At 58.3% G+C, this 17,266-nt stretch overlaps 5 protein-coding genes across 5 annotated transcripts; 3 read left to right on the top strand and 2 right to left on the bottom strand.

The window, feature by feature from the left end:
• Positions 1–281: 281 nt before the first annotated feature.
• CH63R_12784 (Carboxylesterase family protein) lies at positions 282–2,591 on the top strand (the record flags this gene model as incomplete). The annotated part of the gene is made up of 2 exons (XM_018307758.1): positions 282–816; positions 874–2,591. The coding sequence occupies 2 exons, from the start codon at positions 282–284 to the stop codon at positions 2,589–2,591; spliced, it is 2,253 nt and encodes a 750-aa protein (XP_018152175.1).
• A 575-nt stretch (positions 2,592–3,166) lies between these two features.
• CH63R_12783 (Carboxylic ester hydrolase) lies at positions 3,167–5,063 on the top strand (the record flags this gene model as incomplete). The annotated part of the gene is made up of 3 exons (XM_018307757.1): positions 3,167–3,521; positions 3,575–3,849; positions 3,918–5,063. The coding sequence occupies 3 exons, from the start codon at positions 3,167–3,169 to the stop codon at positions 5,061–5,063; spliced, it is 1,776 nt and encodes a 591-aa protein (XP_018152174.1).
• A 758-nt stretch (positions 5,064–5,821) lies between these two features.
• Positions 5,822–7,054, bottom strand: CH63R_12782 (transmembrane alpha-helix domain-containing protein; the record flags this gene model as incomplete). Its single annotated transcript, XM_018307756.1, has 1 exon — positions 5,822–7,054. One exon carries the CDS (start codon positions 7,052–7,054, stop codon positions 5,822–5,824), a length of 1,233 nt encoding a protein of 410 aa, XP_018152173.1.
• A 39-nt stretch (positions 7,055–7,093) lies between these two features.
• CH63R_12781 (uncharacterized protein) lies at positions 7,094–7,735 on the top strand (the record flags this gene model as incomplete). Its single annotated transcript, XM_018307755.1, has 2 exons — positions 7,094–7,108; positions 7,415–7,735. The coding sequence occupies 2 exons, from the start codon at positions 7,094–7,096 to the stop codon at positions 7,733–7,735; spliced, it is 336 nt and encodes a 111-aa protein (XP_018152172.1).
• A 5,184-nt stretch (positions 7,736–12,919) lies between these two features.
• Positions 12,920–15,374, bottom strand: CH63R_12780 (uncharacterized protein; the record flags this gene model as incomplete). Its single annotated transcript, XM_018307754.1, has 3 exons — positions 12,920–13,163; positions 13,221–15,104; positions 15,157–15,374. The coding sequence occupies 3 exons, from the start codon at positions 15,372–15,374 to the stop codon at positions 12,920–12,922; spliced, it is 2,346 nt and encodes a 781-aa protein (XP_018152171.1).
• Between the last annotated feature and the right edge of the window lie 1,892 nt (positions 15,375–17,266).

Raw genomic sequence — 17,266 nt, 5'->3', positions numbered from 1 at the left:
AGCATATTTGCCCATCATCGTCGAAGAGCTCAGTTTTGGACTACCATCAGCCCTCCTCAATACTGTCTTGATCCAAATCATACGGTCTCAATACTGCATAGTGTTCCAGCCAATAATCCCGCCACATCTACACGCACCCCGGCTGCTCCCAAGCGAAATTGTCCTCAAATTCGAGACGGCCCACCGAGGCCCCCCAATACGGCCCCCCTGTCGTCCAATTTGTCTGGGTTTGGCAGTTCCCTGTCTTGAATTTAGGTCGGATCCGGAGATTGTCGAGCACAATGGGGCGCCTCTCTCGATCCATGGCTGCGGCCCAGTTCCACGGAGGGTTCGGCGTTCTTGAGGGCGCTACCACCTCTTGCTCCGGCCTCAATGCTTCCATCGACGCAACCATTGCGCCCAGCTACAATTACTTTACTGTTAACAGAAACCGTGACACTAATAACGATCGAAGCACGCCTGATTTCATCGATTCGCTGACCGCCAAGCTCAGAGAACTTCACATCTACAGCCCTCAAAAGAACCGTGCCGACAGATCACTACTGCACCTCGTGCGACCCCGTTTACCTCAACTAACCATTGATACCAAAACTGTTCCAACCCTCAGTCACATCAGGGAAGACGCCCAGTACTGCACCACATCGTCTACCGTGACCACATCGGCGCAGGGACCACTCTCTGGCGAGCTGCCTCACGAAACCGAACGAGACGAGGGTATCCCGTCGTCGGCTGAAACAACCGCTTCCTCAACCGTTCCCTTTCGCCAGGCACCGGACTTGATATTTGAAGCCAGCGAGCCCAGCTTTCCTTCTCGAGGTTCGCTCGTCTGATTATTACTACTATGTGGTTGATTTACACTACTGACCAACACAGTCTTCCACGCAGCAGACCTCTCAAACCACTCTCTTGTCACCGATACTGACTTTCTTACGTCCATCGCTCGACACCAGGCAGGTCAGTATGACTATGTGCTTTCGGTTCTGGACCCAGACAGCACGGCAAAGCGCGACAACTTGCCCAAGAGGCGGGGCGGCTTGACGGTGGACTTTGGCTGCAACGTCTTGGTGCAGGCCGATCGCACATGGGGGGGTATTTGCAATCAGAGCAAACCAGCTAATGCCTATAAACTTCTAGCCACACCTTTGGTGACTGAAGACGTGGCTCAGGATACGTCGCAACTATCTAGAGAAACAGACGACATGGCCGTTACGGAGACGGTGGTTCGATCGGCCTCGCCGACTCCCTTCGGAGAGGCTGCAATGAATAGCCCTACGTACTCGGCGCTAAGCGTCTCTGTTGTCGAGCGCGGCAATGACAAGGAGTCATCTCTGGACTACGTCGAAGATCCTAAGGACAGAGTCATTTCCATTTCCACGGACATGAGCAGTGAGCCTGTTGTCGAAGCTCCCCGTACTCCCTCTCGGTCTGTCTCAAGCGGCTCGCGGTCTCGGATTGAAGACTCGGTCGAAGCTATTGACAGGCTTGAGGAGGAATTGGAGGCCGTTAACATTGCAGCACGACTAGCGACACCCAGCAAGTCGAGCCGTAATCGGTCAAAGACAGACGATTCCGCGAACACGGCCACTACGGTTGCCACGAGCAGCACAACCATCAAGCGAACGGCCTCAACATTGAAGCGTACTCAATCAACTGGCGCTGGAGCCAAGCCAGCACCTCGAGGGCGTGCTGCAGAGAGAAAGACAGCGTCGACAGTGAATAGCGACGCTACAAAGGCATCACCAGGGAAAGGGCTCACTAGAAAGTCCACTGCGACTCGTCCAACCAGCTTACTGCCGCCCAAGCCACCTAGCAAATCTACAAAGGCCCCTACGAAGCCATCCTTTGAATTGCCGGGAGAGGCCGTCGCCCGCCGGATCAAGGAGCAGCGCGATGCCCGCCTTGCTCAACAGGCCGAAAAGGCTGCGCCGCAGACCCCACAGCGGACCAGGTCACTAAAGGTGCCAACGCGGCCCAACTTTGAGCTTCCCGGTGAAGCGATCTCGCAACGCAAACGGGCGGAACGAGAGGCCCGCCTCAAAGCACAAGAAGAGGAGGAACGCAAGCGGCGTGAGTTTAAGGCGCGCCCTATCAAGGCGAAGCTTGGCTCTGCCGCATATCCCCGAGAGACCTTGACCAGTCGTGCTCGTCAGAATAAGGGATCCGAGGCGAGCATTGTTCAAGTCGAGGAGAGCCCCTCCAAACGTACGTCGATGCTCGGCATACCACACACTCTTGTGAGAGCTTCCCCAACTAGATCTCCTCAGACCCGCGGCAGAGGCACGTCGCAGACGGCGGCTGCAAACCAGGCCAGCCGTGCCACGTCGACATCCACAGGTAGCATGAGTGGCAAGCGAAGCACGCTGTCGGACGAGGACCTGGAGCAGCAGAGACTCAAGGGTCGAGAAATATTTCAACGTGATAACTGCTACATCGAAGACAAGGAGCGAGAACGCCGTGAACGTGAGTGGAATGCCAAGATGGCTCGCGAGCAGGCTGCCGAACGCTCTAGGCAGGCTAGTAGAGAGTGGGCAGAGAAGCAGAAAAGGAAGCAGCTTGCGGCCGTGGCCGCGATGGCTGGTCAGGCGGCGTGACATGGACGCAACTCGTGGTTCATTGGCATTTTCCGGCCCTGTTGTGCAACATTCAGCTGATTGATAGGGTTAAGCGGGATTGCGTGGAGTTTAGGGGCTAGATATCAATTGGCCGGCCTGAGGGTCGACAACCAGGCGCACGCTGCTTAGAGGTTTTTTTATTCACTGGCATTCAATTTGGGTGCCCTCACTGTTTGACGTTAGTGTATGCTCCTAGGTTCAGCCAAAAAAAAAATCATTCACTACCTAAATGAGCCTTGAATGTTGCGCTGGTCTTTGTCTCGCACTGCGGACCACTAATCAACTCTGACAACTCATCATCGAGCGCCGGCCACACCGTGGAAAAAGCGTGGGGCCACACGGCCGGCTAGCGTTCCGGCACTAGCGGAGCACGCCAACGACATCCGATTAAATGGACCAGTCGCTAACTTCCCACCTTGCATCGCCAGTAATCCGGGCCGATTGCATCTCGAGCTCGCAGGAATTGCCGAATACCCCGAGACGGCATTTAGTCTGCCAACCTGAACGGTGCATCAAAGCATACTCTGTTGAGAACTTCTCCGGTTTATGAAAGAATGAGCCCCCCGGTGTCAAGCCCGGCCCGCGACCAGCGGCCCACGGTACGTCTGAACCAGGGGACGTACATTGGCGCGACGCTCGCCGAACCCACGTTCCCCCGCAGCGTCGATGCCTTCCTCGGTGTGCCTTACGCAACGTGCCAACGTCTTCGGCGTGCAGAGTTGCCCGGGGCTTCGCGGGATACCTTTGACGCATCAGACTACGGCCCGGCGTGCCCGACGGCTGACCCTTCGTTCCCGTCTGACGAGAACTGTCTCAATGCCAACATCTTCCGCTCGGTTACGGCAGGGCATGAAGACGGTGTCCAGCAAGCTGTGGTGAAGAGGGGGAAAGTGCCCGTTCTTGTCTACTGTACATCCGTTCTATGCTCCGGCACCTCGGACATACATACTGACTGCTGCTAGGCCACGGGGGCGCCTTCAACTTCGGCCGCGGAGGAGACAGGAACCTGGCTGCCTTCGTTGCCTTCGCGAAGCGTGACCTCGTCGCCGTGAGCTTTAACTACCGCCTCGGACCGCTGGGTTTCCTGCCCTGCGGTATTGCCGCCGCCGAAGGCATTGCGAACCTAGGGCTACTGGACCAGAGGACGCTGCTGCAGTGGGTCCAGCGGAACATCGCCGCGTTTGGGGGTGACGAGAAGGACGTCACGGTCATGGGCTTCAGCGCCGGTGCGCACTCGGTTTGTTCCCCTCAAGCCCTCCCCAGCCCACACCCCATGCAGGAAAGGGAGACACTAACAGCGACCAGCTCGGCCATCATCTCCTCTCGCCGCCCTCCCGCGCCCTCTTCCGCCGCGCGATCCTCGAGTCCGGCGCGCCCACGGCCCGCTCCGTCCTTTCGTCGGCGCATCCCCGCCACGAAGCGCAATTCGCCCAGTTCCTCGCCTGCGCCTCGCTCTCTGGCGTTTCGCCCCCGGAAATCCTTCCCGCCCTGCGCTCCCTGCCCCTCCGGGCCCTCCTGCACGCCTCGCTGGCGACGTGGACCGAGTGCGCGCCCTCTGTGCAGTGGCCCTTCCAGCCCTCCGTCGACGGCGATGCCACCGAGGACGGCATAATCCCAACCCTGCCCATCGAGGCCTGGAGATCCCCTTCCCTTCCTCCCCCGCCGCCCTTGATCACCGGCTTTAACACCTCCGAAGGGACAATGTTCGTCCCGGCGGCCGCGTCCTCACCCACTGCCCTAGCCGATTTCTTCTCCGTCCTGATCCCCGCTCTCACCCCGCGGGACCTCGAGCTCCTCGAGTCCCTCTACCCGCCCGCGTCCACCTATCCTCCCCCGCCGACCCCGGCCCACGGACCTCAGTTCCGGCGGCTGGCGCAGGCGTATGGCCACTACGGCTACATCGCGCCGCTCCTCCACTCGGCGCACCTCGCCTCCCTCGCGGGCGCCCCAGTGTGGGTGTACGAGTACGCCGCGCACGCGGACCTCGCCGCCGCGAACCACGGCGACCACGTCCCCGCAGCCACGCACGACACTGAAGTCCTCTCCGCCCACACGACGCCCGGCCTCCTCGCCGTCTCAGACGCTATGCATGGATACTGGTCATCCTTTGCAACGGCCGGTGCCGCCGCCGCCAACGACGATGACGCCGATGACGCCGACGGGCCCAACGCACTCCCGAACACCAGCGGCGTCGCCTGGCCGCGCTTTGTAACCCCCTTTGGCGACGCAGGGGATTCGGCCCCTCCGGGCTCGGCCCCGCAAGGCGCCGACGAGACGCCGCGCGGCCGCATCCTGGTGTTTGGCGAGGGCAACGACGAGCTCATGGGAGGGAGAGGGGAGCGGCGGAGGGGCGCCGTGGCGCGCGTGCGGACGCTGACGGGGCTCGAGATAAGGCAGTTCCGGTTCTGGTGGGATCGGGTTGGGTTGAGCGAGGGCAACGGGGGTTGCTGAGGACGTACGAGACGGTGCTGCCGCCCAGGCCTGTAGGGAGACGTGTGTGTGTGTATACTTTGCAGTGCCATATAATTGACTGCAGCAAAAATGCGGAAGAACAAGATGGGACACTTATTACGCAACACGTCGCAACCCAGCGTAATCACATCGGGACAGCGTGTGGTTGACAAAGGAATATTCATTCATACGTGTCTAGAAAACCTGGCTCCGCGAAGGAGCCGACCCAGCTAGTCCTACTTCCTTACTTCCTAGGTAGTACTTTACTAAATCCTCAAACTTTTCTTATGCAGCACCTCCCCTGCCATCGAGACAGTCCTGTTTGCTTGTCCGACACAGCAGTGGATTATGTCGCCTGTGCGCCTTCATAGTCTTTATGTACACCACATTAGATTGCAGCGGCACACGCTCTCTGGTAGCTTTGCCGGGAAAGAATTTCCTCAGCATGGTGTATGTATATGGCGAATAAAATCATGTGCGTCGAACTAGATTATGAGCTCCGAGGTGCCAGTGCGTCCGTTTGGAGCACGTCGATCGAGCCAGCGGAGTGGACGGTATTATAATAAAAAAAAGTAGGGTTCCAGTGACGGTAGAATGTGCCGCGGTAACACATCATCCCGTGAGCCTGTAACGCCGCGTTTGCATCTCGAATTCGAGACCGTTGGCCTGGTGGGGGAGGGTGGGTATCTTCGGAATAGAACCCCAGCAGACCGATAAACAACTACACAACCTTGAGGTTGCAACGTCAGGCTCTTCTTCTAAAAGTTCTGTGAGATGCCCGCATTCTGTTGTTGGGGATAGTGGGAAGGGTTCTCGATGCGGGTGTTACGCCGGGCTGGGTTGTCGCGGATGACGGGCTGGCCGGGAAGTTCGGTGGCTCGTTGATCATAGGGGCCTTCAGAGTACGGGTTGTTGGCGTATTGGTCGTAGTAGCCGTTGCCGTTGCTGGTACCGCCACTGTAGGCCATACCGATGCCGTCGGAGGTGTCCGAGTGGTTACCGGCACTGTAAGAAGACGAGGCGTTGGAGGGACCACGCTGAACACCGACGCCACGGTTCAAGGCCGCCGAAGGACCCATGGCGCCAAGAATCTCGCCATCGGGGGAGTACGAGCCGTCGTTGATCAAAGGTTCTCCTGAACGGGTGTCAGTTCCGCGACTTGGTGACGTGTCGGAATAAGCCGCACCTGTGTTGCCCCCAGACATGGTCGTCGAGGCCTTGCGTCCGGTGGATCCGGCCAGGGTGGTGGATCCCCAACCACGGTACCCAGACGAAGCAGCATCTTCCTTCATCTCGTACGAACCGCCATCACCCATAGACGGGATTGTGGGGTCGGCATTGGGGTTGTAGGCATAATCCTCGACTTCCTTGCGACGCTCCTCCTCGGCGTCCTTGCGTTGCTTTCTCTTTCTCCAGAAGTACAAACCAGCCAGGATGAGCAGGGCGACGGCGGCAATGGGCACCACGACGGCAACAGCAATGGTGCCGCCGTTGCTGAGACCTCCTTTGGAGCTGCCGCCCGCGTTGATGGCGCCGCCGGAAGAAGTGGAAGAAGCAGAGGTGGTGGTGGTAGTCGGGGTTTGATTGACACCCTGAGTCTGCGTGATGACAGCAAAAACAGTACTCGTCTTGCCTCCTGCCTCGGTGGGCGTGATGACAATGGTGGTCGCAACGAGGGTGGTCTGTTGCTGTTGCTGTGTCGTCGTCTCCGCTTGCGTCGTCGGGGCCTGGCTCTGTTGCTGCGAGGTGGTAGGCGCTGGTGCTTGGGAGGTTGTCGGTGCTGGAGCCTGAGTAGTCGGAGCCGGGGCTTGGGTCTGCTGGGTCGTGGGAGCGGGAGCGGCAGAGGTCGTGGGGGCCGGTTGGGTGGTTTCGGCGGGCGGGGCGGTGGTGGCAGGGGGAGGCGCGCTCGTCTCGGCGGGAGGAGCGGAAGTGCCCGGAGTCGCGACAGGAGCCGTCGTCGGGTCGGTGCCCGGAGTGGTAGCGTTGGACATTGTGTTTTCCTGTCTCAGAAAGAGTTGCGGATACCGACTATGGGAAAGAGCCATGTTAGCGGGGGCGAGGGGTAGAAACGGTTGCATCGCCAGAGCGAGGGATAGGTAGATAGATGATGAGAGGTTCAAGGCGGGAGATGGGACGACGAATCCGACAGCCACAGGCCGAGGCAAGCAGGCAACCGCATGGTTGTGTGCAGCGAGCACAGCAGATGCAGCCGGTTACTCGGAAGGCGAATTGGTGATGGGTGATCGGCAGAGATGCCGTAGTGAGCTCGGCAAGAGCTGGGGGGAAGCACAGCGTCGCACAACGTACCTACCTCGGAAGGGAACGATTTGCTCACGCAACTTCACTCACAGAGCGGCGTTTCAATCCACGCAGATCTGCAAGCGACGAGTCGTGAATCGGAGAAGCGCAGCCAACAGGAGTTGCGCCACGGCGATACACGTGGGAATGGCAGCGGAAAGAGGCCTCTATTTGCGGCTGGCGTGGATGCGTCGGGTGTCGTCGAAGGTGGTGGTGGTGGTGGTGGTGGCTCTGGTGAAAACCGTGAAGGAGTGGGTGGTGGTGGTTGTCGTCGCGGTTGGACGGTAGCAACGGCGATGGATCAGTGCGTTGGAGTGGATGGTGCTTTGGTGCTCAGACTGGACGAACGGTCGATAATTGGCGCGGGTGGCTGAGTCAGGCTCGGCGGTGCCAATGAGAGCGAGCGATGCTGAGTTCCCTGACGAACCTTCGTATCCTGACTATTTCGTGGGTCGGCGTTAGGCCGGCGGTTGGCAGTGGCTAAGTCGAGTAGTGCCGCGCGAGTTTGGTCGACCCGCAGTGACGAAGTGGGATCGATCGATGGGCGACAGACGGGAAGAGGGAATAAACACAAGAGATTACAAGGGACGTAAGAGCGAGGGTGAGAGGGGAGAGAGTAGGTGAGGTGTTAATAAGAGGGGAGGAGAAGCGGGAAGAGGGGGAAAAGGAGGAGAAGGGAAGAGAGAGCAACAAGTCTCGATCCTTGGAAGGGTTACCGACTGAGACGATGATGCTGCTGCTGCTACTACTATGCTGCTGTTGGTAGATCGAAAGAGGAAGGACCCGGGGGAAGACGAGGGGAAGGGGGGAGGGGAATTGAAGGAACGGACCGGGGGTGTGGAAGGACAATATTGACGGGAGGCAGCGAAAGGGAGGGAGAGGAAAGGAAAGGGGAGGGATGCTCCGAAGGAGCGACAGAGGAGGGCGGGAATATGTATGTTTTGAGCAAGTGCAAAAGTGAGATGTCGCATGTGGAGCTGTCTGGTACAGTCGTCCGTCCCGAACAGCACAGCACAACAGACACAACATAACACTCCAACAGTACATAGGTACGCCCTTTCTCCCGCGGATTCGGTTGACAGGCAGCCCGCGAAAGCCTCCTGTTCGTGTGCCATTCTCGTGTGTCCTTAGCCGGCAAGAGAAAAATGCGATACTCTTTTGACATGCGGAACGGCTGACAGTCCACCAGGCGGGAGTGGATGGGTGGCTCGGCGGGAGTTAAGCCATAGCTTCAGTGGGAGGGCGCTGGGCTGGGCTGGGCTGGGGCGGGCTGAGTTATGCCAGGTAAGGTACCTAGTAAATGGCCTTGTCCGGGTTGGGTAGGGTACTTGTTCTGTCGCGCAACATGCGCCTCTGGCCATGTACCTGAGCATCCTGCCGCCGAGCGGAGGAGCTACAGTGCAATACCGACCTAATCATGGCCTCAGCAGTCGTAAGCCGACTAAGAAATGGCCGATCTGCGCTTCGCTCGATGTATGGAACGTTGCAACGAATTGTCAATTTACCTCGGAGTGCCTTGCTGAGTCGTGACTGTGTGTGTATGTGTGCATTTGCAGCAGATCCCCTACGCCCTCGAGGGTCGAGGGTTCAAGACAACGCCAGGCAGCGCTGTCATCTCCCATGTCTCAATCATCTCGCAGATGTTGCGGCACATGCCCGCTTAAATTGCGAATCGCGGCCTCTGGCCCTCGAGGACTGCAAGGGTTGCAAGGGTCGCAAGCTCCTTCAGGGACCCTTGCACAAGAAGAAAAGCCTAAAGGCTTTGCAGCCCTAGAGCTTGGAGCCGGCCAGGGGCAATGGTATTACTAGGTACGGGTATGTTCACTGTATTCGTAGGGTACCAACACCAGACTCGGGAATGTTTGCCTTCCACTTCATATCCTCCAGTTTCCTGCTCTGGTCTAGAGAGGGCAAGTCGTATCGCGTCTTCAGTAGACAGGACGTATGTAGACATGCGGAATACGACACATCAAACGCGCCGCGCCAGGCAAATACGCAAGCAACTCGAATCATAGCATGTCCGTCAAGTTTCATCTCCTCTCAAGATTCTTCAGACGACGGGCTTCTTCTTCCTCCTCCTCCTCCTCCCACTGTCCTGCGTCGCCCGTGCCTTGCTCACTCCCTCGCTGCCCTGGTCAACATTCTACCTCATCGGTGGGATTTGCTCGCTTTGCCGGGGTCTTCAGAGGGGTACGTCCGCCGCTCTCGTATCCAGAGCGATCGATGGTCGACGGCCCCAGACGCTCATTTCCCAGCTGGCAAGCCTTTTCTTGCCTGTACATGCGAATACATAGTAGAGTGTCCGCTCCCACGGGCAAAGGGACGAAGAGCAACGAGAGGGACCACAGCCTGTTCGCAACCAACGTACGCAATGCCGGCAATCGAGCTCAAGAAATGCCGATGGAAACTGGCTGTAGGTCCATCCGCCGACTGCATTTCCAACGTCCCTCGGGATGCCTGCCATAAATTAGAGGAAGCCTTGCTAGGAATGCATGCCGTCAATATTCGCAGACAACACGGCCATGACGCCCAATTTCCATGCGTGCCTCTTCGGCCCCGTCATTTCTTGGCCCTTGCCGGCCTTCAATATTTATCAACCACGAATACGGAAACACAAACAAATCCTATCCCTTCGGAATCCTTCGGCGTGAGACGCATTCGGGCTCTCGCTCCATCCCATCCATCTTCAACCAACGGCAGCAGCAGTGTGGCGTCAATTGCGCGCTCCCGCCCGCCAGATCGACATGCGTTCGACCCGCTCGGCCAGGAACGAATGCGCGAATGTGGGAAGCCTGGCCGGTCCAGTCCAGTGGCAATCAACGACCCTGTTTGGCGGTAGTCCCGCGTTGGATGGATGCTCGATGCAGTCGACCGCGGTTGCACAAACGATGCTTGGTATAGTGTAAAAGAACTTCCCGAACACAAGCTTGGCAAATTGTCGTCACACGCGGATACTCCCTCTCTCTGTTCTCTGCCCACTGCCAGCGATTTGATGGCTAACCCAAGAAAATATCTGGGTTTTCCCGGCTGCTCGGCCACCTCGCCGAAGGCCAGTGGTAAAGCCTAATATCAGACGCTGTCGCTCCGCCGCCCACCTACGAGTCGCGACCTAGAATCGCTTACTGTCTCGTAGTCTCACTTGGAGCGTTCTTGTTTGTCTCGTTGTACACTCTGCCGATAAACTCGTTAAAACGTCGCCGATGTGTCATCACGAACAGTCTGCCTCACAAACGGTGTACCTTTCCGCCGCTCGCTATAATCGCTTCGCTGGCACATATACCTCCACATGACGTCCACGTCTCCAATCGCTTGCTAGGCGAGCACCCGCAAATAACAAGTCACCAACTGGGCAACATTGCCAAGGGGATTGGACGAGATGGTTATACCCTCAGTTCGGCACCTCTCCCTCGAAGCGAACGATCGGCGGCGACCCGGCCGACAGAACGTCATGTCCCCTCACGTCCCTCCACATCCCCGGAGCATTGACCAAACTTCGACGGGCCTCTCTCTGTCCTTGGAAAATGAGCGGCGATACCTGCCAAGGTCGATTCGTCCCTTTCATCTCAGCACTAATACCCCCAACCCGAATCAAATACCCTGCCTCTCGCACTGGAACCTACCTTCAGATTGTAGCGATGACGGCGGCGCCGGCACGTCGGGTCGTCTCCGAGCGGTCGGCTCGATTTCGTGTCACCTTAAGTCGTATTCCAGTGCTCCGTCTTCAGCAGTGAACATGCAGGCGGCACGACCCAAAAAGGAGCGCGACACTGGTTCGCAAAACAACAAAAGGAAAAAAGGCTATCCGAACTCGATGTTGCCGCCCAAGTTCGTACAGAAACTAACCCTCTCTGCCTGCGGCTGGACATATGTGTAATCCACCCAGCGTAAAATCCTGGACACGAAGCGCGCCTTTGCCAAAACTTTCTGTGTTCCAATCGCCCCAACGAACTTGCTTACTGCCTGCCCCCAGCTTCTTTGCGCGCTACCGCCCGTTTCCAGAAGCGCCACCCACACACACACACACACATACACCCCGCTGGCTCGGGTTCGAAGCAAACGCCACCTGGTACGAGCCGGCCAAGCGTGAGCACTCCCTCCCGCTCCGCACAAGTCTCCTCATACGAGGGTGGTGCCGAACAATGTAAAAATAACTTTGCTTTTAAGCTCTTTCGAGGATGCCTGTAAACCATGCCGATCCCAGCTGTCGTCTCGCCCGGCCGTCTCCTAGTGTTCCCCCTTGACGGGCTGCAGCAGCTTCGGCTCTGGACACGAAACCAGTTATGCGGCGCCGAGGAGAACCATACCGTCCTTGAATCGCCGGGCGCGATGCCAATTCATTGTATGTGTAGGTAGGCATCAGTAGTGTCATACAATCCGTACGGGTCAAGGCTTGGTGTGGTTTCCCGCACCAAACAAACACCGGACCCCCCTCCACTCGCCAACCAGTTTCTCGGAAACGTCACGGACTCACCGCTGGACGGGCACGTGCCGCATCAAATGCTGCCGACGGCGGCCGGAGCGTCTGAACTTTTGAACCTCTTAACTTCTCGAGGAACGGCGCCGCCGTGTGTGGCGGCGGCTGTGTCCGCACGTATTGCCGTGCTGTGGCGGCGGCTGTGTCCACGTATCACCGCGCCTCTTACCCGTGCCCTGTCGAAGGAAGCGACCGTTTGCCACGGAAGTTCTGCCGTCAGATATCTGGTCTGTCTTATGTTTCGGAGACTGCGCCTCCTCTCTTTCCGGCCCCGTCCGCTCTGCGAAGCCTACCCAGAGCATTACAACCGTGAGAGGGTTTCTTGGTGTTGCTGCTGCTGCCGCTGAAGAGTTAGGCTTGCGGCAACATACCTAGGTTGCCCGAGAGAAGGAGCGAAATGACCACGACTTGTTTAAAGTTCCATGACAGTCGTCTGAATAACAGGGGCATCCGTGGAAGCGACAAGCCTTGTCCATTCATCACCATGGGAGCGGATCAGCAGTCTCCCAGGGGCTGACTAACACCACGGTTCGGCCATGATTATCGCGCGCTCGCTGCCACACACTCGGCTCAAATTCCAATCGCTACGAAGACGGCTAACCCGCCACGGACCGAGGCTCAGTATACTTGTGTAGTATTCATCATCTAACTGTTGGTGATCGAGGAATGGTCCAAGATGTCCCGATCCTTTTTTCTATGTGCAAAAGGCCCCCCCATCTCCAACAAAGCTGACGAGGGCGCAAATTTGGGTTAAAAATAAAAACTAAACAGATGTGTCGTGACCCGAATACTCCACGCAGCGAAACTCGAAAAGGGAGTTTCGTCGGAGAAAGAGAAAAAAAAGACATTAGCAGTACATCGCTACTAAATGCGAGAAGAGATAACACCGTTATGCAAATTGCAAAATGAAAACACCCCCATGGGCTGGTCCCTCTTTTTGTTTGTCCGCGCAAATTCATGTACATGGATGATCCCTATACGTGCGAATATGCTATAGTCATGAACCGTGGATTCGGCGCTGCCGTATCAATACGCGTTGGTCTAGGTAATGATATCAACGACTAGAAAGACGCCGGTGCTTGATTTACGGACGCATGCCCCACTGCGGCTTGAGCTGGTCCTGGAGAGCGTTTGTCGTAAACACTGTATCGCCAGGCAAGCGGCTGACTCGGCCCGCGCCGCTGCGGAGGGCCGCGTTCTGGACGGCTGAGATGCCACTGCGGTTGCTGCGAATGCTTCCGGCGTCGCTCATCGTGTCCGAGTCTTTGAATTTCCGGGGAGGGGCAAAGTCAAGAGCGGTAAATGTTCCGGATTTCCGCAACAAGTGCCTGTCCATTGTTAATAAACAGGCTGCGCCCAAAATAACACAAAATTATTCAACTTACGGGCTTGGCATGGCGGGCATCTCTTCAAAGCTGCTCACCAATGGGGAGTGAACCGGGATCTGGGGGGCGGCGTACGGGCGTCTCTCTCCCGCCGGGCTCTGAGATCTACCACGAGCGCGAGCGGAAAAGGTCTCCGGGGGGGCGAAGTCGAGAGGGTTCAAGATGGAGAATGAGTCATCCTTGAGCTTCGAGGGGTTGGGCAACGTGGTCAGGTCGGCGGGAGGGGGTCCCTTTGGTCTGGGTCGGCCACCGTTCGTTCTGTTGGAAACCGACGAGCCGGGACGGGGCGTGTACTGGCTGGACATGTCGGAGCCCGGCCGGGAGGGGCCGAGCCGGCTGGACATGGCCGAGCCGACACGGGGGGGAGGAGGCCGTCTTCCGCCAGGGCCTGGACTGGCCATGCGACCACCGCCCATGGACCCATGCAAGACCCGGGGAGGAGGGGGGCCTCGGAAGCGGGAACCGTTGGGGGGCGGCGTCATGGCACGACGAGTGACGGGCTGCGCGTAGGGCATGACGAATGAGTTTGTCTCGGGGTCGAAGTAGGCGTCGCCCGCGGGAGGACCACCGGCGTAGCCCGGGTCGTAGTCCTCGTAATACTGCGGGCCGCCCTGAGGATGTCCCCTGGGAGGGCCGCGAGGCATGGGCGGCGGGGGCTGCTGGTTGGCGTGGGGGTTGTCAGGATCGAAGTACTCCTTGTAGAAGGACCTGATCCTGTTGGCACGCTCTTCAGGGTCCTCCGACTCCATCACCTCATCGGGGGGCAGGGGACGGAAGCCGACAGAGAGTCTCTTGCTGTCCTGGGCAGGAACGCCAAGTGCACGGGACTGGCGGTTATCGTTGAGATCGACCGAGCGCCTCTGAGACCGGCCTCTGTCTTCAAAGTCAAAGTCGTGATAGTCCTGATGTTGATCGTAATTGTCGTAAGCATTCGTTTCCTCTGGAACAATGGCTGGGAGGGTGGAAGGAGCGGCCTCCTTTTGTGGCCGGGGGCTTGCGGGTAAAGCTCCGCCAGCAGGGGGTGAGAGGCGGTGTGAGGGAGCAGGGAAGCTCAGGTCGTCAAGGCCTAGGCCGACGGGGGCATCGGCCTGGCCGGCAGGGGTGCTGTCGGGCTCCCGGGCCTCAGGAATTGTCGGGTGGCCGGGGGACGGACGGGGGTTGCTGGGAAGTCCTCTCCGGGCGACGGGCGCAGGTTCCGGGATATCGGGAATTTGGACGTGAGAGCTCCCGTTTTTGTCATCGGGATACGGTACCGTCTCGATCTGGGGGATGATGGGCTCGGCGACTAGCGGGCTTCGGATGACCGGGGACGTGGGGGACACAATGCCGGGGGAGATTGGCGCCAGGACGGGCGAGCCAGACCTAGACTTGGGCGTTGCAAAGGGGTCGGCCGTAGCAGGAGGCGGCCTGGGAAGGGAGTCCTGTCTGGGCAGGGAGTTCTGCCGCGGGGGCAGTGTGCTGCTCTGGGTCATGTTGGTGCGGCCGGTCATGGCAGAGCCTCGTCGGCTCGTGGTCTTGGTGTAGACGGAACCGGCATCGCTGTTGGCGTACTGAGCGACAGGACGGTAGGGATCGGCCTCGTTGTGCAGGGTTCTCGCGAGCGAGTGAAGAGACTCACGTGAGCTCTGAAGGCCCGGCGGGAGGAGGTAGGGGCTGGACAGGTTCATGTCCATAGACAGCTGACGATGCTTCGTGTCGACGCCCGTGCCCCCCTTTTCGCGAAACATGAGACTCTTGCGCTTCTTGCCGCCCTTGTCGGGAGAGGTTTCGCCCATTCCGAAATCCAGGCCGCGGTTCGGGTCAGTTGCATCCTCGAGTGCCTGTCTCTTGACGTTCCTGCGGTGGAAGTAGAACAGCAGAAAAAGCGCGCCGACGATGGGGATTCTAAAAACGTCAGCCCATGGTCGGTTGGTCTACGAGTCTTTCCTAGACCTACGTGATACCCAGGGTAATGGGCAGGGTCAGGCTGGAAGGGTCGACGGGTTTCTCGCACTGGCTGGCGGAGCCGGTGCACTCTGCTCTCGCTCCAATGATGCGGGAGGCGATTCGGACGGGCGAGGCCGAGGTGGGCTCGGTGTTGATGGGGTTGACGTCCCGAATGGGGATGCGGGAGCCCATCACGTAGCCATTGCCGCTGAAAGATGTCGAAGCCATCGGGAACTCCTCTTAACCACTGGACGATATGATATCCCCACAAAGCTCTCCGGTAACAGTCGCTGTTCTCTCAGCAAGTTCGACGGTTGACCTCGAGATTTTTCTCCTTCCTTCTCTGATTGGTATCACGACTTTGCCACCATAGCCACGCGGAAAATGGTTTCGTGCGTCGTAAGGGGGCTTTCGACAGGACGGGGGTTGGGTGAGATGGGTTATCCAACGGGCTGGAAAGCAACCTTTCGTCGAGGTGTACGGGCCTAAAGCCGAATATCGCGAAAAGTGAATTATTCCGAGAGCCTGGGCGGAATGATGAGACAAAAGAGTGACGGGCCACCGAGGATATTCAGTCGGTGGGTTATTTTACTGGGTTTAAATGTTGTTGCTGTTGTTGGTAAAGAACGACTTTCGAGTTGGACAGTTGATCAGCTCCAATGATCCCATTCGCGCAATCCAAAAGGTGCTAAAAGAGTGACGAGCCCGCTGGCAGGCGATGTGGTTTGGATTGTGGAAAGTCGGCGGATGTCACTGGCCGATGAAGGGATCAGAGTAACGACCGACGATGGGGTGGGAGGAGGGAGAGAAGAACGAGGGCAAGTCCCTTTTGGGGGGGTGTGACTGGAGGCAAAAGAGAAGGCGAGAAAGACAGACACTCGAGAGTGGGTGGGAGCGAGCAAAAGGAGACGAGACAAGCCGGAGCACGACACCGGCGACGAGCAGGAGCGGGAGCAGGAACGACCAGGAGCAGGAGGAGCAGGACCAGGCTACGAGGTCAAGCGAAGCGAAGCGAAACGAGCCAACGAGCGGACGGGGAGGAGGAGATTGAGGAGCAACGGGCCAATGGGACGGCGGCAAGCGACTCCTCCTGGAGGTAAGATATCGTACCTACCTAGCCTTGACCATGCTCTGTGTTCCGTACCTAGGTAGTCTACCAGTTCCGTGCTGCTGTGGCAGCTGGGCTCCTTTGCTCCCCCCTGTACCTACCGAGAACAAGAAGAGGGAGAGAGGGAGGGAAAGAGAACCTTGACATTGACCCATGACCCTGAGCCTGGCTGGACCTTGCCGAACGGTGTCGTACCCACGTCGCTGTCCTGTCCACCGCCGGACGCGAGAGCGAATGCAGCAATGATTGGGCCGAATGGAGTTCAATAGACAATATCCGTATTCGTAGGTCGCAAGAAAGAAGATTGGCGGTGGGAGAGCCACATCGCAAGGAGACGAGAAAGGGGTGTGCATGGATAGTACCTGTGCCAGGGTACCTCTCAGTGGTGCTTGCGCGCCTGCCTCATTGTTGCGCCTGTCAGGCATTGGATGGCACCTGGGATTGAGCTGGAGGGTGGGGGGCCACATTTGTGGAAACCGGCGAATGAAAAGCAATTTCCCCAAATGGGCCGGGGGCCGGGGGCCGGGGCTGGCGCGACTTTTCCTTCCCCTGGTTTCTCTCCTCCTCGTCCCTCCTCTTTTTTTTGCCCATCTTTTTTCTTCTCCTCCTGCCCAGGCGGCCGTCCGGCTTTTCTCCTAGGAGAAGACATCCGCTGGCCTCGTCCAGTGCGTCGCCACCTACATACACATTTATCAAAGACAGTAGTCTGCTGCCACGAGGTTTTGATTTACTTCTGCAACTGCTAAGCAACCTGCGCCATCCATCTATCTCATCTTCCCAGTGCCACCCATCATCGCATCGCAGCCGCAACTCAGGAACGTACGCCCGTTGACTGGCTGACGCCGCCTGTGCCTTGCCAAAAGCGTTGCACTAAAATCGATACAAGCGCATGGCCTTGCAGGGGCTCTCCTCGTCTAGCGCAGGGATTTACTGCAGGAACGCGCCCCTCCCTTTGGCTCCAGGTGGAGATGGTTCATCCTGTTGGATGGATCATTGGACGAACGGGAGTTGG

The sequence above is a fragment of the Colletotrichum higginsianum genome, chromosome 9, assembly GCF_001672515.1.
Source record: "Colletotrichum higginsianum IMI 349063 chromosome 9, whole genome shotgun sequence".
Lineage (NCBI taxonomy): Eukaryota > Fungi > Ascomycota > Sordariomycetes > Glomerellales > Glomerellaceae > Colletotrichum > Colletotrichum higginsianum.
The sequence above is the reverse complement of the archived record's forward strand: the minus strand, read 5'-3'. Positions and strand labels throughout refer to the sequence as shown.